Raw genomic sequence first — 20,620 nt, forward strand, 5'->3', positions numbered from 1 at the left:
GGAGCACTGGGGGGTGGGCTGAGATGGGAATAAAAGACAGAAAACTGTACTTGAATAATAATTAAATTAAAAAATTAAACTTACAATTTAAAAAAGAGTATCCAGTTTCCCTTCACCCTCAAAAATACTGTGAGCATTCATCTTATTGTATGTGTGAATATAACAGATATAAATTGAGCACAGGAAATATCACAAAACAAATAAGAAAGATGAAATATTTTCAAATAAAAATGTAATTATTCACGCAAGAAATCATCTGGGATAACATGTACAATAAGCATCAAACTGATGGATAGCCCTTATTCTTTAAATATAAATTTCAGTTCTTTATTCAAGTGAAAACAGATCTATTTCCTAAGAACTACAGTGAAGAAGCAAATACTCTTAAGTGACATTCATCTTAGGATGTGTATAAAATGTATGGTTAGGAGAATGTATACACAAAGTTTAAACCCCTGATCCATGTATTTCAAATTTCTTCACCATGATTCCAAGCACCAGAGCCATTGTTGTACAACACACATTGAAGAACAAATTACTCATAATTTTTCAAATACAAGTGTAAAACTAATCACCTTATGTATAACTCACCATGGCTTTCAAGATTATATAATTCAGAGCAAATGGGTTTCCAATATTCCCATCAAAGTGAATTACAGTATTTACCGCCAAGTAAGTTAAGATAGTAAAGTATTGGATGGAGTTATTAAATATCACCCATTTGTTATCAAAAGTTCTCTGCTAAATAAAACATTTTCAACTTCAATGTTACAGTTTTATGAGAATAATTTCCTTAAAGTTACAAATCTTAACAAGAAATCACCAAATGTCATTGAGAGTTCATTACAATAAACAAAAAATAACTGTAGAGCTGTAGGTTTGTCCTTTGAAGAGAGTCCCTGTCTCACCACAGACACTTACTCATTACAATGAACAGATGACTAAACTGCATTTTTACAGAAGAGGTTTCCTCTCATCATCTGTTGCAGGGCATGGATCACATGCTTGTTCCTTAGACTATAGATCAATGGGTTCAGCATTGGGCTCAGAAAAGTATAAAAGACTGCAATTATTTTGGACTCCTCTACAGACCTTTCAGACGGGGGCTTTAAGTACATGCAGAAGAGGGTCCCATAAAATATAGTGACTGTTGTCAGGTGGGAACCACAGGTAGAGAAGGCTTTGTGCCTGCCTTCGGCAGAACGGATCCTCAAGATGGCTGCAAGAATGAAAAGGTAGGACAGGAGAATGATGCAGAGAGAGCTTGAGAGAGTAAATCCAGCCACCACCAGCATTGCCATTGTTTTGACATGGGTGTCAGAGCAGGCCAGCATTATAAGGGGAGGATCTGCACAGTAGAAATGATTGATTTCAAGGGAGCCACAGAAGGACAAGTGAAAGGTCAGCAGTGCCTGAGAGAGTCCGTTAAGGAAGCCAAAAACATAACATACCGTGACTAGAGAGGTACAAGTGTCCTTGGACATTCTGGTACTATAATGTAAAGGGCTGCAGATGGCTACGTAGCGATCCAATGCCATTGAGGCAAGGATGTAAAACTCAGTGATCACCAAGGCAATGAAGAGAAGACACTGCGAGAAGCATCCAGCATAGGAGATGGTCTTCTGGCCTGAGAGGAAATTGTACAGCATATTTGGGGTAATGTTGGAAGAATAGCAAATGTCTACAAAGGAGAGGTGGCTAAGGAAGAAATACATGGGGGTTTGGAGGTGGGAATTGGTCTTGATCAGCACAATCATGCACAGATTCCCTGTCAGCGTGATTAGGTAGATCACCAGAAACACCCCAAACAGGATCTTCTCTAGTACTGGGTTGTCTGTGAGTCCCAAGAGAATGAATTCTGCCACTGTAGTGTGGTTTTGGACAGACATTTTCTTATCCTTTGATAACTAAAAGTAACAAAGAAAAGTGAAGGATTCTACATTTATTTTATCCACCTTATACTTACTTATTAATTTAGTCATTATTGGAAAATTTCTCTTTTCCAAAAATACATGAGTGTTGCCCTGGCTGAAATGGCTAAGTGGATTGAGTGCCAGCCTGAGAAACAAAGGGAATATGCCTGGGTTGCAGGCCAGGTCCCCAGGAGGGGGGGGGCTCCAGAGGCAATCACACATTGATGTTTCCTCCCTTTCTTTCTCCCTCCCTCCCCTTCTCTAATAAAAATAAATAAATACAATCTTTTTAAAAGTACATGAGTGTCTACATAAATATATTTACCCTGTATCTCTATGTTGTCTCTCTCTTCCTCTCAATACACCAAATAGACACATACATTCTCTCTCTCATATGCATGTGATTATATATGTATATATAATTACATTATATATTATATGTATAATGTAACAATATTGCATATTATATATATATATCTCCTTACATTTATATCTATTTTTGAAAACTCCATATATGATATGTTTTCAAATATCTTGAAAAAATAAAGCCAAAGGAATGAAAATCAGGTATGAAAAACAGCAACTTAGCATCATTCAACTGAACAAATAATAGAAGTTAATTTTCTAGGGTCCCTCCAGTTCCGATAGCTTATAGTTTCAGATACAAAATAACATATAAATATTCAATCTAGTATTTTTCATTTGAAAATCCAGTTGTCTGATTTTATGTTATGTAGAGGACATTGAGTTAGTGAAACATATCTCCTTATAAATGGCTAAGAAGTTACAGAATAAAGAATTGTTCTCACTTTCATAAATTAACCCACTCATTTATTCATGTACACTGAAAAATTTTGATATATTTCTGTTCTAGGTTCTGGGTTGATAGCATAAAATCTATTCCTCATCTTCACAGAGCATATATTATAAGAGAATTAAACACAGAGACAAAGATGTATAACATAATGTCATTTAGAAGCAAGTAGTATGAAGGAAATGGAGGCAGGATGTTTTCAGGTGTACTTTTCTCCCACGTTAGTGAGATACTAATTTCCACCCCAAATAACAAAACATATTTTTGTGAACAAATGTAGAAGATGACCTACCTGTAATAGATGACTTACAATATTTTGTAAAAACAAAGCAGGAAGATTTATAGTGTATTTCTTAAGAATATTATCTAGGGTATCTTTTAAATAATTTTAAAAACCAATTAAAATAGTCTTTGTTCCTCAAGAGAAAATTTTTAATTTTATGCTTTGGGAACTTGATTGTCCTTTGAGGACATTTACCTATACCTAACACCTCTACACACTGCTGATACTGTGCATAGGCTTTTTAGCACATGCACAGAATTTAACTATCACTTTTAATACTAGGGAAGAAAAAAGTATGGGAAAATAAGTTTTGCAGTTTTAGTGTAGTAAAGAACAGGAAGTTCCCATCAGAAAGCTTGATGATTCTCTATAAAGAGTGAGACGAGGTCCATCTAAGATGAGTGAGGAGGAGGAAGGTACAGTAGTTGGGAGATGTGAGGAGCAGAAAAACTAGGAGAGCCACAGACTAAAAAACAATGTCCACATTGAATAATTATGACCAAGGTCTCGTATTCAGAATACATGAAGGTTCTGCACAATAAACTAATCAGCCCAGTTTTTAAAAGTCTAAGTAGGAACTAAAATAAACAATTTATTAAAAAGATAGATGAACAGCCACTAAACATGAAGAGAATTTCAACATCCATCCATAATTGTTAAAGAAATGCCTATTGTAACCACAATAGGATACCACTTCACATCCACATCAATGGCAAGAATTTTTTAAATAGATAATAAAAATAGAACAAGGTCAACAAATTGAAACACTCACAATAAATCACTTGATGGAATATAAAATGATTCAAATGCTTTGGAAAACTGACTATTTTTTATAAAATTACATAAAAACTTATAATTCTTTATAAAATGATTGCCCAGTAAATATGAAGTATCTCTCCAAAAGAAAAGAAGACCCGCCCACAAAGAAACTCAAATGTATATTGGTAGAGACATACATTTAAATATAGTGAAATACCCCTATAATTGAATACTAATCAGCAGTAAATGCTTTTAAAAGACAAATGATACAACTAAAATGAATCTCAAAAACAAAACCTCCCTACTGAGAGGAAGATAACTTCCAGGATGGCAAAGTAGTGATTCCCCCAAAACCTGTTTCTCCATGACAGTAATGAGAACACTAACAAAAGTTGTCAAGTGAACATTTCAGGACTCTGGATATTACCAAAAGCTTGTAACTATCCCAAGAGTGTTTCTTTGAGCAAAAATATCTGAATCTTGTTAGGAAGAATGAGCTTTGGGGAGTTTTTATGTACCTTATTCTCACCCTCTCTCCCTACCCACAGAGCAGCCTTAATAACAAACTGTGATTACACGGCTGCATACATCTTTCAAATTGCATTAAAATGTCTGCTTCTTACTATAATCAATTTACCTTTGTAAATTTTGAAGTTAAGTTTTGCTTTCCTCAGAGCCCAGCAGATCAAATTATTCAATGACTGTTTAATAATAAGATTCCAGTAAAAACTAAACACACACACACACAGAGGTACAATGTCATGAGTCTCTTTCCAAAGTTAAGTAAAACAGGTCCACAGGCAAGCACTGAAGGCTAGAACTTCCTTCAAACACATTCTTCACATCCCAAATTTTAACAATTACATCATGGATTAAATTCAAACTATACTATAAGCTCCTAGCCATCAAAATGACATGGTACTGGCGTAAAAACAGACCCATAGATCAATGGAACAGAATAGAGAGTTTAGAAGTAAATCCCCTTATTTAAAGTCAGTTAATATTACACAGAGAAAGCAAGCACTTACAATGGGCAAAAGATAGTTTGGGAAAATGGGTGGCAATTACTTCTAGTAAAGAACATGCCGAGCCCTTCTCCCAAATGGCTTTTATGGGGAATGGTATATGTAGGTGTACACAGCATACATTCATAATTCATCAAACAAAGTCAAAAAGGCTGTAATCATACAAAAACAGGTATTATCTATAGATAATAATTGAAGGAACACAGAGATTTGTCATAGGTCAGGGCCTGTGAGTCATGCTGACTCCAGAGGGTCTTTAAGACGTGTTTCATAGGACAAATACTTTACTCCTCATGTCTTGAACTTAATATCTGGTTTATATTACCAGGGCTACACTGCTGGGGACTGCTCTGCCTGGTTTCAGGAATTGTAACTACCTCCCATGGCTAAGGATGGGTGAGTGACCTCCAGAATGTGAGCTGCAGAAGACAAAGGCTTGTCTCTGGTAGCAAATATTGCCTCAGTTTCCTCTCCCTGCCCCAAAGCATGGTCATAAGTCAGAGGCAGGTAAGACTCCTCACAGAGAGGGGCAACCTAACCCAGACTCATTCACTTGAGAGGCCATCATAGAAGGACTTGGGAGCTGCAATGGACCCTTGCCCCCCAGCTATGTGACATAGCCTGAGTCCCCATGTCCTCTGGGAGAAGCAATTCCTGGCTCTAATCCACTTAAGCCTGAAACTCTGATGGGGAGGGGGTATAGCTCCTTGCCTTGCTAGAGCAGATCCATCTGGGGAAATTCGGCATAAGAAAGAATACCTAAAAAATCTAGTGAAACCTACTTTGCTAAGAGTGCTTTCATTCATGTGTTAAGGGTCCCAACAGGAAACCCTAAAGTTTCTGCAAAACCCCCTTCCTCACAGACTCTGACTCAAACTAAGCCCTCAGATTTCTTTGAAATGCTATCTACTGTTTGATCCTTGCCACCCTATATTCCGGTGTATTACAATCCAATAAAAGCCCCTGGAGGAAGAGGCTCAGAGCCTTTTTCCTCTGAGAAACTGGCCACCTCTCCTCCCCAAGCAGATCGTGTCTTAGTGGTGTTTACTTTCATCCATGGCGGACAGGGGGTACTTGAGGGCAAAGCCGCCTCCACGCTATACAAAACAGAACAAGCTTCAAAGGACACGATGTATTTATCAGGCCTGATTTCCACAGAAACCCTCAGCATTAGAGTTGGGACATGTCTGCCACCTGCATTACCTGCTTTTCCAGGGAGACTTACCAGCCCCTTTTAGAACTTGCTCTCCTGGGGCTGCAGTCTCAGAAACCACACAGAGTGCTTCCCAACAATCACTTGTCCTCCTTTTACCTACTACGTGCCCCCAACTTGTGATTTCACTTCTGGGAATAGACCTGAAAAAAACAAAATGCTTATTCAAAATAACATATGCACCCCTACATTCATTGGGGCATTACTGAAAATAGTCAAGATTAGCAAGCAACCCAATTGCCCAATATTGAATATCACTGAGCTGCTCTTACAAACAAAGTGAGCTACATTACAATATATTTCCTGAATATGAAAATGAATTATTCTCATACAATATATCATTATAAGGTTTCCTTTAATGAAAGCTGATTATGTCCTCAAAAGAAATTCAAATCTCTAATTTTGATGGTTTTTAATCACTATATATTTGGTACACTTTTATGTACCAAATGTAAAACAATATGCTTTATTATTTCAACAAAAAACATAAGATCTTAAATGTAAAACAATATGCTTTATTATTTCAACAAAGAACATAATATTGTATGTATTTATAACTCCATTATTTTTAACATTAACTTTGTCTTCTCAAAACAGATTTTCTTCTTAAATGAGTATACACATTTCTGATTTAGAATGTTCCTTTTCTATAAAAGAATTTAATAAAATTTGTTGCTACAACCGTATTAACAACTATTGTTATACAATTTTACATATCACTTTTTCATTCTCATGTACCCACAAGTAATTTTCATATAACATCTGCTCAAGTATCCATGAATATTTGGTTTTAGTGCTTTAACACTAAAAAGTAACATAAGAATACTCCTTATTTCTTGATACACTTTGAAATTGGTTTCTTGACTATTTAATAGAACTTTTTTTTACTTTTATTTAAATCATTTTTTATTTAATTATTGTTCAAGTACAGTTTGCCCACCCCCCACCCCATGCTCCCCACCTCCCTCTCATTTCTACCTACCACCCTTAGTTATTGTCCATGTGTCCTTTATACTTGTTCATGTGAGTCCATCCCCTTTTCCCCTATGATTCTCTCCCCTCTCCCCTCTGGACCCTGTCAGCCTGTTCTGTATTTGAGTGTCATTGGTCATATTTTGCTTGCTTATTTGTTTTGTTTAGATTCCTGTTAACAGTGATACCATATGGTATTTGTTTTTCACCGCCTGGCTTATTTCGCTCAGCATAATGCTTTCCAGTTCCATCCATGATGTTGCAAAGGGTAGTAGTTCCTTCTTCCTTTCTGCAGCATAGAATTCCATTGTGTAAATATACCATAGCTTTTTAATCCAGTCATTTGCCGATGGGCATCTAGGTCGCTTCCAACTCTTGGCTATCGTGAATTGTGCTGCCATGAACATCGGGGTGCATAGGTTCTTTTAGATTGGTGTTTCAAGGTTCTTAGGATATACTCCTAATAGCGGAATTGCTGGGTATTTAAAAGAACTTAATGTTGATTTATATCATTGGAACTCAAGTTGTTTTGAAAGTATAGGCAATGAGGTTTATGAGGAGGGAACTATGTATGAATTCTTGCAGACACAAACATATTTTACTATGTCACTCCCTTTTAATAATCAGGCAGTTTTGTATTCTACTTTAGGAAGAAACAGAAGACAAGTACTGTGTGATCTCACATTTATTTGAAATCTTAAAAAGCTAAACTCAGACAGAATTGAATGGTGGTTGGCAGTGGCTGGGAGTTACAAGAATAGGGTTATATTGATCAAATTGTACAAACTTCCACTTAGAAGATGAGTAGGTTCTAGAGATCTAACGTATGGCATGAAGACTACAACCAAGAATACTGAATCAGTGAATACATCCTTGGGTGAGAATTTTTTTTCAAAGAATACTGTTTCACATAGTTAGAAGTGCTAAGACAGGGAATCTTAAATGTTTTCACCACCACAAAAAATAATTACTATTATATGAGATGATAGATGTGTTAACTAACATTATTGTGACAGTTATTTCACAATATAATACATATATCAAATCATCACTCTTACATTTTAAGCTTACACCTTGCTATATGTCCATTACATCTCAAAAAACCTTGAAAAAATACTACTCAATAAATTTTTAAGAATAAATTATAAGGCTACTATTCTCTGACAATTAAATAAAATTACAAGTATATAACAATAAAATATATTTTATATCCCAAGTTTCTACTAAGTAAGCACTATTTTCTAAATAACATATAAGTTAAAAAGTCACTGGATAGATAAGACACTATTGCAAACTAAATGATGAAAAATATCAATCTTAGTGGCTTTCAGGTAAAGCAGTGTTTAATGGAAATATATAAAATATATATGAGAAATAAAGCAATACTCAAATCAATAATCCAAACACTCACTTTTAAAAAGTAGAAAAGAAGATTAAAGGTGACCACAAGCAAAATCTAAATTTTTTAAGAAAGATTTTTCTTCAATTACACTTTACTTTCAATATTATTTTGTATTGGTTTCAGGTGTTCAGTATGCTGTTAGATAATCGCATATTTTACAAAGTGTTCCCCCCAATATCTTCACTACCCACCTGGCATCATACAGAGTAATTGTAATACCATTGGCTACATTCTCTCTGATATGCTTTAAGAGTACAAACTAGTAGTTACAAAATAGTCGCAGGGAAGTAAAGCAGAATAAAATCTAAATTTTCCAATCCTACTGTAATAGAAAGCATTCGTTCTTTCCGTAGACCAGAGTTTATGGATCCAGTGTTGCAATTCAGAGGAGAGAAGTAAAATCTCATATCTCAGAGACCACAAACTCGATCCAAAAACTCATGTCTAGGAACGAATGCTCATTCTAGCCCTCCCTCTACCCATTCCCACATCCACCGTTACACAAGCACATGCATGAGAAACAGAAACCCCTGTTATGACATGTAGTTTTGACTTTGCTTAGCGAGTCAGCAGAGAAGGACAGAAAGGTGTGTTTCTCAAAGACAGATGGCAATAAAAACAGAAGAAAGTCAAGGCACTGGGCTGAAAGCATGTTTCTTTTTTCTACTACTATACACAACAAGAGCACACCAGTGTTCCAGGTCGTGGAAGGAAGGAAGTGCCACTGAGGGCACCGCCCCTCAAATTTGACATGTCTCCAAAGCATCCAGGGTGAGGTTAAAGCACAGATTTGGATGTGGTAGNATGAGAAACAGAAACCCCTGTTATGACATGTAGTTTTGATTTTGCTTAGCGAGTCAGCAGAGAAGTACAGAAAGGTGTGTTTCTCAAAGACAGATGGCAATAAAAACAGAAGAAATTCAAGGCACTGGGCTGAAAGCATGTTTCTTTTTTCTACTACTATACACAACAAGAGCACACCAGTGTTCCAGGTTGTGGAAGGAAGGAAGTGCCACTGAGGGCACCGCCCCTCAAATTTGACATGTCTCCAAAGCATCCAGGGTGAGGTTAAAGCACAGATTTGGATGTGGTAGGTCTGAAGTGCAGAATGTGATGTCACATTTTTTACAAAAAACTCAAGGTAATGCTGTTGCTGCTAGTCCAAGAACCACACATTGAGGGGCAAGGGAGGAGACTAACAAGTGCAGCTCATTTTTACCCCAGACCTGAAGCTTGTACATTTTTACCCCAGACCTGAAGCTTGTACATGAGCGACTTAAAATATACCCATAAAGAACGCCAAACTCATCATCAAGATGCAGACATTTGAGCCAAAGGTTTAGAGTTATGGTTTATTGGAAAGTGGAGGCATTGCCCTCTTCGTGACCACATTTTGTCTGAGGACATTCTTCAATGCCAGCTTTACATCTTTGTTCCTCAAACTGTAGATCAGTGGATTGAGCACCGGACTTACAAAGGTGTAGAAGACGGCTATTACCTTGGATTCCTCAACAGTCTTATCTGTTGGTGGTCTTACATACATACAGAAGAGTGTCCCATAAAATCGGGTAACAGCCATCATGTGGGAAGCACAGGTGGAGAATGCTTTGTGCCTTCCCTCTGCCGATTTGATCCTGAGGATGGCAGCAATGATGAAGGCATAGGACACCAGGACGATGGTGAGGGAGCTGGAGAGATTGAAGCCCGCTGATATCAGCATGGCATGCTCTTTGATGTAAGTGTCAGAGCAGGAGAGCTTAATGAGTGGTGGGTCAGCACAGTAGAAGTGGTTGATGACGTTGGATCTACAGAAGGTCAAGCGGAAGGTCAGGATGGCCTGCAACAGGCCATCTGAGAAGCCATAGACATAAGGAAATGTGACCAAGCAGATGCACACCCGCCTGGACATTTTCACACTGTAGCGCAGAGGGTTGCATATGGCCACGTAGCGGTCATAGGCCATGGCCGCTAGCATGTAAAACTCAGTGAGGAGGAGGGCAATGAAAATGTAACACTGTGTAAAGCAGCCAGCAAAGCTGATCGTCTTCTTCTCTGAGAGGAAATTAGTCAGCATTTTCGGGGTGGCATTGGAGGTATAGCACAGGTCAACAAAGGCTAGGTTAGTGAGGAAGAAGTACATGGGCGTGTGAAGGCGGGAGTCCAGTCTGATCAACACTATCATGCCCAGGTTGCCCAAGAGAGTGACCAGGTACACCACCAGAAACAGCACAAAAAGGAGAGGCTGGAGTTCGGGGCGACCTGTGAGCCCCAGGAGAACGAATTCTGTTATTTCAGTGTCATTAGTGATAGGCATTTTCTGAGAGTCTGTGCCTGAACTTGAAACAAATGGAAATAGGGCAGACAGGAAGATGGAGATCGCGGTACTGGTTATTGAAATGATTTTTCTCCAAAATTCATGTCCTTCAAAATGAATACAACAATAAACAAACTTGGTACTTCTGCTAAGCCATTTATATTTCTTGCCTTTAAATTTTATACTGTTATATTTCTTTTATCTACACTTATACCTATAGCTATACCTATACATATCTATACTAAAATCCATATTTAAATCAATATGTACAACTTATACCCACATATCCATACATACCCCTTATCTTCGTGAACTAGTTTTTGCCTCTCAAACCCTACTCATCCTATAAGGCCCAGTTTAAAGGCCAGTTTTTCATGAAACATTTCTCATACCACTTCTCTCATACATGAACTTGAACTCATCTCTTTGCCTTCCTCTTCCAGTCTACCCTACATACCACTAATTTCTTTTGTAGCACATCATGTGACCATAATACATCTACTTTCTACTCATATATTAGTTCTTCAGGGGTAGGGACAAAGTTTAGTTCATTTTTGGCTTCTAAGCACAGATTTATATACCGGACTGAAAAAGAAAAGAAACGGTGTGAGCATGAAAGAATGAATTGCATGCAATGTTTTACTCATCTTCTATATCCCTCCCCATGCTCTCCGTGATGTTGTATCCTCAGGAGAATTAAGCCCTTTTTAAGCAATTACTTGAAAAACTTGTTTATCAAGAAAATTAAAGAAAGTTTCTTTCAGAAAGTCTGCTGTGAGATACTTGAGCCTTCATATTTAAGAATTATCCAGAAGATTCTAAGGCACATGTTTCCATAATCACAATTCAGAAAGGCACTGTCACAGTGGTGCCATAAACAGATGGTAAATAAGTAAACGATGAAGAGTCAAATCAAAGCAGTACTCACACAGTATTTTGAGGACGGTCCAGAGCAATGCTATAGGAAAAGAAATCAGTTTTGCATAGGTAGTAATTAGTCACAACTTGTATTGACCTGAAGCATTACAATTTATATGGCTTTCTACCTCTCTTACATGTCACGAACAGTGCTGAATCTCCTCTTCCTTTCTCTCGAGTTGCTCTAAGTTTCCCTCTTTCTGTCATACTTGAGCATTTTAAACCTGCCCAATGCTTGCCTGATTTTAAAAGTCACTAAAACTTGCTTTAGTAAACACTTTAGAAGGACAGTGACAGATACATCTCTTTTACCCAGAATAGTAAATACTCAATGAACATTTGTAGAGTATACCAATAATAATTATTCATAACATATAATTATCCTTAACCACGGGTTACTTAATTTTTCCAATATAAGGAGGATTATAACATCTATTCTCTCTCCCTCTCAAACCATTATGAACACCAAATTAAAAGTTCACATAACAAGTAATTATGGATACCCGGCATAGCTTGTGACTAGGCACTGTAGATACAAAATGAACAAAGACTTCAAAAACCTATGCCCTTCTGGCATTGCCTTCTAGTGGGCAGATACAGATATTACTGTAGTGTTTCAATGGCACTGTTATAGAGAAAAATAAGGAAAATAAAGTTTGTAGAAAGTGATCAAATTAGAAAATAGCATCAGCAAAGAAACATAAGGAAAGGTGACTATTGTACCAACCAACTGAAGGAGAAAGAGAGTGAGAGTTAACGTCATTTTAAGAAGGCTGTTCTAGGAAGGATAAAGAGCAAATGCTAAGATAACAAATGTGGTCTTTTTTTGGACTGCTAGTGATGCGTGCAGGGTTTATGCAGAGGAGGGCAGAAAATCCCAGTTTCCTAAAATGCAAATCTTTCACTTCATTCATCTTTAACTATGTTTTCCATACAAAAATATCAATGACCTTCACTGGAGAATAGCAGCCATCAGAAGGCACAAGTCTTCAAGAAGCATCTAGCAGGAAATACTCTGAAAACAGCATACAGATTTGTCGACAGCTGCAGGGTGGCTTCGGAGATATTTTCATATTCTCCTGAACCCAGGAAATCCCAGAGAGAGAATAGTTGGTGGTTACATGAACATAGAAAACTGAAGGAAAAAAGATCAGGATATTGAAATTTTTAATCTCTAAAACCGGCAAGAAATTGGACTAAGGGGTTCATCATTTGCAGAAGGACTATTCACTGACTGGCTAGGAGATCTGAGATAGTTCTGATTCACAACCTCAGTGATAGGTGAGGGATCCACAAGCATCCAGTTGAAGTAGAGCAGAAGTGCTGATAAGTGGAGAAAGGAAAAAAAGTTTATGAATAGTGTGTTTTTAAAGAGAAAGACAAGCGGAGCTGCTCTGGCTCCCTGTGTTATGCCAAAGGGAAATGTGAACATCTTCTGAACAAGGAACTTGGGGATTTCCTAGTTCATGGCTGAGAGCCTCTACTTGAAGGAATATGACTCAGCAGCTCAGAGACAGTAGAAAGCTACGAATTAGAAAACCTTCATCTCATGCCTGAAAATGTCCTTGCATGTGTGTGCAGTGAGCAGAATATTTGCCTTTCTTGATTATTTTGCACCAATAACATGTCTGTAAAATATTGTTCAGAAAGATCAACAGAAATTTCGATAAGCCTGTTGTCTCTGAAAGTAGTTGAGGTTCCAACTCTGCCACTGAAACAGAAAGAATTTCAGGTACATATTTTGAGGCAATAGGGTGAACCAAAGTTAAATTTGTCATAGACATTCACAGGGGGAAATATGACTTTTCTACTTTTGCTTGTAAAAGTGGAGATAAGGAATATGTGCAAGGTGCATACCATAAACATAATAACCCATCATTTTTAAGAAACAAGTCTATCATTCATTTAAAAAGCTTTGTAAATAAAATTTTCTCACTCACTAGAAATGAGGAGATACAGAAAAAACACCTGACTGAAGTACATTTGTATTTTGTCCTCAGGGACATATGTAAATTCTATGCCATTGGGAATTACAGAAGAAAAAAAGTTGCCTACTCTTAATCTGTTTTCAAAATAACTTTTCTGTTCACAGGAAGAAGAAGAGTGAATGGGGCTGCCTCCAGCTCTTCCTCTTTGTCCTCTTCTCCTTCACTCTACCACAGAAATGTTCTTACAAATAATTAAGAAGATTAAATTATTAAAATTCAAATTGTAAAATGTTTAGAGGCAAGTAGTCAACAAATAATATCAGCTCAAGAGAGCATCTCTAAGGAAGGGAAAAGTGCACAATAAGGTTCTGGAGTGAGGGGTGAACATAAGGGCCAGCAGAATGTCTTGTATAAACCTGGCACATGCAACCTGAGTAGATCTGCCCCCATTACAGGTCCACACTAAGGCCTAACTCGTCAGCAAGCAGCCCTTATGATCAGATGCTCATGACAAGGGGGCACTAAGCTACTCATTAAGCTGTTGCTCAGTGTTTGTAGAATTCCATCAAGCAAAGGTTCTGAATGAGTCTGGAACCTATATCTGGCTCTGTCACCAAATTACTCTGTAAACTTGGGTAACATGTGCTCAGTCACAATTTTTTCAAAATAAATAAATGTAATTAGGTTATGCCAGGGCTGCTGTAACATGATGTCTAACAAGTCAATACTTTACTTTGTAGAAAGTCAGAATTTCAGGAATCCAATTCCATTTAGTGATTCTGATTCTGGATTTATTATTTATGAATTCCATGAGAGTTGCAAGGTACTTACCCTGTCTTATCATAGTTTTCCAAGCTGTACAATGGAAAATGCAATGGTCAAGAGTAATAAAATAGGATTAAATCATTTAAAGTATTTGTAAAAATTACATAAAGCAGGCAAGTAATGAGTGTGGCAAAAAAATAGAGTTAAGTCTTTATAGCTGACCTCCCCTTGCTGCTTCTTTGCCCACAACATGTCCTCATTCACAGCTATGACTCAAAATTATTAGCACAGTATTTTGCAAAGTCAGAAAAAAATCTGATTTTTAAAGATGTACAATGCATGTGAGTTATGGGCCCGAGTTGGAGACTTTCATACAATTTCCTTCGAACTCAAAACAAGAACAGTAAAAACACCAAGGCTTACTTCTAATTCTGATAGGCACCTGGTTTCTCAACCTCTAATTTAGGAAGTTTCTTGCCTCTCTAAGCTGTAAACTGTAACTATATTTATACCCAAATGTGGAGAGGCCTGCTCCTAAGGCAAATCTCAGACGGACTGAAAAGTATCAGCAATGAGTGTTGCATTGGGAATCGCTCCTCCAGGGCTTAATTGAAACACTATGGGATCAGATGCCCCAGTCCTATTTTCTATAATTTTAAATTCACCATTTGTCCTAAGACTTCTGTGTAAGACACAGAAGACACCATCTTATATTTCAATGAGGGTCTGCTTTTCCAATTTTTTCAATCTGTGTCTCCTTTTGAATTCCGCAGCTCTTAAAAATGTCTTCTCATGAACACTGCTGTCTTGAGTAGAGCCTGCTAGGAACAAGATGATGAAACAAACAGGCTCTTTGGCCAAACACTTTGGTGAGCACTTCCTATGAGACAACTTTCATGAAGGTAATTTGATAGGCTCCTCCGAATGACCCTGAGAAATAGGGACTCTCTCCTGACCTTCGAGCTACATAAACTGAGGCTCCATCAAAATAATAGCAATGACACGTATGCAGTGCTTCATAGCTAGTAAATGACCACGTAGGATTGAATGCCTGTCTTCACATACAAAGTGGACTGCTTTTTCAATTGTAGGTGGCTCTTGTTCCTCATACTCTCATCACAGTTTACCCTTCCTTCCTTCATCATGCCTGGGTTGAGGGCCAGGTCCCCAGATGGGGGCCTGTGAGAGCCAACCACACATTGACATTTCTCTCCCTCTCTTTCTCCCTCCTTTCCCCTCTCTCTAAAAATAAGTAAAAATATAAATAAATCTTAAAAAAACTCTCTTAGAATCCTTCAGTCAGTAATTTCCTTATTCTCTTCAGAATCAAGTTGGCGCTAGCACTAGAAAAGTCTCAGATTGAATTCTTCTCACAAGATGCGTTCACTGCTTCCACAGAACTGGATTGGACCTCTGTCTTCCATGCATTGTAGCACTCTTACCCTGTCCTATCTAGCACACTCTGTTTTCACTACCTGCTAGTGTTTCTCTTGCCACCATCAAATTGCAAACCCTTATGAGCAAGGGTTTGTAAAACCCTTCACATCTAGCACAGGTCCTGGGAAATAATAGTTGATCGATAAACACTTGCTGAATAACTTAAAGAAAGTGCAATGTGCACTTAATTCTGTGAATAAAAAAGCTGAAAGGTGGCCAGTTTGATTCCTGGTCAGGGCACATCCCTGGGTTGTGAACCAGGCCCCCAGCTGGGGTGTGTGAAAGGCAACCAATCAATGTTTCTCTCACACACTGTTGTTTCTCTCCCTCTTTTCCTCCCTCCTTTTCTTTCTCTCTAAAAAATAAATAACTGAAATTTAGATCTTAAAAAAAGTTTTGGTTATCCCCTCACAGGTAACTTTGTATTTTATTGAGCTTGTGTCCTTATATCTTAAAAAATGTGAGGAGATAAATGGGATGGGTGACTAATTGGTTTAAGAAACCACAAGAAAGAAGATAGAATATTAGTAATTATTATAGGAGGCAAGCATTTAATATGTGCTAAGCACTAGGCTTAGCACTTTATAAGCACTACCTCAGTTAATCCTCACAGTTATCTTTGTTTTCCAGGTGGGAATATTGTGTACTTAGGAGGAAATGCCCAAGATGACCAGGAGGATGCCATGATACGGATGGGTGTTCCAATTGCCCAGCAGGAAATGTACCACTTGCAACAGCACCTCACCTCTGCTGCTGCTTCCCCTGTAAATGCTTATTCAGGATGTGGCACTTCTGGCCTGGGAATCGGCCAGTTTGGATAAGAAAGAAAGAATAACCAAGGTACCCAGAACTGATGACACCTTACAAAATAGGTAAAACCATAAGTAAAGAATAATTGTGAGAGTGATTGCCACAATAAGAGAGTAAATACAGGACCAAATAAAGACAATAAATATTTTAATTTCTCATTCTCACAGACACTATATTGTATCAATTAAGATGGTTTCATGTGCCTTTTGAAGAAATCATAAAAATACACTCTGGAGAGAATATGGATACCTCTATTCATTTTGAAGGTATTGTTATCATAGGTAGTTAACTAGTTATTAAGAAGAAAGGAGGCGAGTGGGATCAGACATTATTAGGCATAATCAACCAGGAAGCATAAGCCTGTTTGTTTCACCAGAATGCTACGGATTCACACACTTCAGGGGATCACAGCCTTTTCCCGCCACATATGAACACCTCTCCTTTCCCCCATCCAGTGCTAGATTGCTGTGGGAGCAGGAGAGGTAAGCACACATGCAATAGAAGTCAAAATGATGCAGGGAGAATTGCTTGGCCATAGAGAACTATCAGTCTAGCCTGGGTAAACTATGGATTGGTCGGGAGGCGGATCTGTCAGAAGCCCATGAAATCTTGAGTACTTGATTGGTTATTTTGGAAAAATGCCAGGTCAGTCCCAATCCAAGATACTATAACTCAGCTTGACAAAAAAGCCCTCTCTCACCCCTTCTTTCTCTCTCACCCACACTTGCCCCACTCATCCATGTGTTCTCTCCACAGTAACTATGCAAGTCTAGCAGCCACACAGCTGGCAGCCATGGGGACTCCAAATGCAGACTAAGGCAGGAGCCTGGGTACAACAGCATAGTAGGAACCAGTGCAAAGCTACCTGGATGAGGACTGAGAGTGCTTAGAGACTGCCTGCAGGCTCCAAATGACTAAGCCTCAGTATGAAGCAGAAACTCTGGACACTGGCCTTTGTTTGGGCCTTGCTGAAGACACAGTTGGACTTTTTCCATGACATGACAGGTGGAGATGGGACACGGCTGCCTTCTATTTCCACCTGAATAAATCTTCTCACACCTCAGTCTCCTTTGTGGGTCTCCTGACCTGCTCTCCTTGTGACAGCACAAGGACCCCACTTCCCCAGGCAGCAGTATCTTCTGTCACAGATCTTTCAGGAAAATATTCTACTGTTTCAGGCTTCTAGATGACGGGTGGTAAAGCTATTCCTATCCAGTAGCTTGTATTGATGAAAGGAGTGGATAAAGAACCCAAAAGCAGATGGATACACATATGAAAACTCAAAACATAACAGAGCTTGCAGTAAAAATTTAATGAGAAAGGTATGAGTATTCAAACAATTGAAAATTAATTGGTTTTATTGAGAAGGGGATTAGAGTATATGTTGGAATATTTATGATAGCAGGAAAAATAAAGACTTAAGCATGAAAAAGCAAAGCTTTAAAAAATAAAGAAATAAGATGTCTTTATAATAGGAAAGAATTGTTTAGACCAGACATTCAAAACACAACCATTAAAAGATTAATACATTTTACAAAGGAACACTGAAATTAAAAACTGTATTTATTTCCACCACCAAATGTATCATGCATAAAAATAAAATTCAAACTACAAACAGGTTGAAGATACGAGCATTGCATAGATCATTAAAAGATTAGTACCTAGCACAAAATACAGAAGGAGTAACTACACATAGAGAGAATAAATATGAAGTAACACAGCTGAAATGTGAACAAAGAATACGGACATACAACTAAAGAAAAGAAAAAATCTTCAATTAGCATCACACATTTAAAAATACTTAACTTCTCCTGTAATTGTGACTCAAAAACATAATCAATAAATGAGAATACATTTTTCAACATCATATTGGAAGATATTTTAAAACTTTGACAATATATTGTGGTGACAAAAATGTGCAGTAAAGGGGACTCTATTGTTACACACGTTATTTGCAGGAGTGTAAATTGATAAAGTAATTTATCAGTTGGCTACATCCAGTAAAAGCTCATGTCTCCTGACTTAGAAACTACATTAGATATGTCCATGAGAGGATCTCCTGGACAGGAAAACACTCAGAATTTCACTGAAAAATTTATTGCTGGCTTTTCATATCATGAGCCGAAAAAATGTAACTGCCCCAAAATAGTAGAATAGATAAATATATTGTGGCACATGTATATATTGACAGAGGCTATAAAGTGGGGCAAAAGTAGGTTTCCAGTTGTTCATATGGAAAAAGACATACAGGTTATGATTATTATAACAGCTTAATCAACACTGTACTCACAGCTGTAAACCTACTTTTTTCTATGCTGTATATATCTATGAAAGTGTTAAATCAACTGTACTTGAACAACTAAAAGAAATAAATAAAATAATATAAAATAAAACAAAAACTAAAAGAAAGAAAAGTCTAAGTCAGCATAAATAAGTCTAATGCATGATTCAGAGAAGATAAGTATAACAATGCACAGTGAAACTAAAATAAATTGCACAAAATATACATAATATATAAATAAAAATAAATATATGGAGAGGTTTTATTTATATCATTTTAAATCTAAAAACTAATATAATTCTCTGAATTCAGAAATACTAACAAGTGAGAAAACTCAACATGAGTAAGAAATATGAACTTCATATTAAAGTTTAATGCAAGAAATGGGGAGAAGGAGAGAATCAGGCAAGAAAGACTCAATTTTAGAATATCTGAGACTGAAAAAAATTGAAACAAAAGTGGCAGTGTATGAAGACTTAATAATGATTGGTTAGTCTTACACAGGAGGGCTTTCTATTATTTTTATAGTTTGGACTGTATGTTGGAAATAGTACAGGATAAAACATTTTAATAAAAACACAAAACCTGTTTTGTGATGGGAATATATGCTGGTTTAAAAAAAACTTCTAAAGAAAATGGGACATTTTATTCTTAGAGCAAAAAGTCTGACACACCCAAAGATCTTCTTTGCAATAGAAATCAAATCTCATCTGTCATGGTTAACAAGTTTCTGGAAAGTAGTTTCAAAATTACTAACCACTCTAAAAATCTAACAAATGCTCATTGCCATGGCATCATTTGATAATTCTGCCTTTTATAACTGTGTACCAGTAAGAGATCATAGATGGTATTACCTGTTCTTTATTGACTTTACAGAGCAATAACAATGCCTTCCGGTATTGTCTTTGAATTTCTACACACTATTATTTTTATTATTTACTAATATGGTTGTGTAAATGCTAGCAAATAATTTGGCACATCTTTCCAAGTTCCATATGGTAACTATATGAAAGACCAATTAGTTCATTGAAAGTGTTCATTACTTCATTAGACAATAAAGATATATTGTACAGCTACCATCGAAATACCTACTTTACTTAGCAAACAATTTATTTTTGATAACTTTCCTAATTGCTTCTTTAACATCTTTGTTCCTCAGGCTATAGATCAAAGGATTTAACATAGGACTCACAAAGATATAAAACACAGCTACAATTTTACCCTGCTCTACAGATGTTTCTGAAGGGGGCCTCAGATACATGCAGAACAGTGTCCCATAAAAGACAGTGACAGCTGTCAGGTGGGACCCGCAGGTGGAGAAGGCCTTGCGCCTCCCTTCAGCAGAGCGAATACGCAAAATGGCTGTGAAGATGAAAATGTAGGAGATAAGAATCATGGTGAGAGAGCAGGTGAGGTTGGAACCGGCCACCACGAACATGGCCATTTCTTTGACATAAGTATCTGAGCAGGAAAGGACTAACAGAGGTGGGTCTGCACAGTAAAAGTGGTTGANCTGTCAGGTGGGACCCGCAGGTGGAGAAGGCCTTGCGCCTCCCCTCAGTAGAGCGAATACGCAAAATGGCTGTGAAGATGAAAATGTAGGAGATAAGAATCATGGTGAGAGAGCAGGTGAGGTTGGAACCGGCCACCACGAACATGGCCATTTCTTTGACATAAGTATCTGAGCAGGAAAGGACTAACAGAGGTGGGTCTGCACAGTAAAAGTGGTTGATCTCATTGGGTCCACAGAAGGAGAGACGAAGCATCAGGATGGTCTGGACCAGAC

The 20,620-nt window shown here is 37.5% G+C and overlaps 3 protein-coding genes across 3 annotated transcripts; all 3 read right to left on the bottom strand.

Moving 5' to 3' along the window:
- Nucleotides 1-941: 941 nt before the first annotated feature.
- On the bottom strand, nucleotides 942-1,889 carry LOC118982845 (olfactory receptor 5M10). The gene has a single exon (XM_037040008.1). The coding sequence runs from the start codon at nucleotides 1,887-1,889 to the stop codon at nucleotides 942-944; it is 948 nt and encodes a 315-aa protein (XP_036895903.1).
- A 7,837-nt stretch (nucleotides 1,890-9,726) lies between these two features.
- On the bottom strand, nucleotides 9,727-10,695 carry LOC118982846 (olfactory receptor 5M11). Its single transcript, XM_037040009.1, has one exon. It carries the CDS (start codon nucleotides 10,693-10,695, stop codon nucleotides 9,727-9,729), a length of 969 nt encoding a protein of 322 aa, XP_036895904.1.
- A 9,232-nt stretch (nucleotides 10,696-19,927) lies between these two features.
- Nucleotides 19,928-20,615, bottom strand: LOC118982844 (olfactory receptor 1030-like; the record flags this gene model as incomplete). Its single annotated transcript, XM_037040007.1, has 2 exons — nucleotides 19,928-20,165; nucleotides 20,386-20,615. Coding segments are annotated over 2 exons (468 nt in total), but the record flags the coding sequence as incomplete, so codon positions are not given.
- Nucleotides 20,616-20,620: the final 5 nt, after the last annotated feature.

The sequence above is a fragment of the Sturnira hondurensis genome, unplaced genomic scaffold, assembly GCF_014824575.4.
Source record: "Sturnira hondurensis isolate 20B ecotype Veracruz unplaced genomic scaffold, ASM1482457v3 Scaffold0002425, whole genome shotgun sequence".
In the NCBI taxonomy this organism is placed as follows: Eukaryota; Metazoa; Chordata; class Mammalia; order Chiroptera; family Phyllostomidae; genus Sturnira; species Sturnira hondurensis.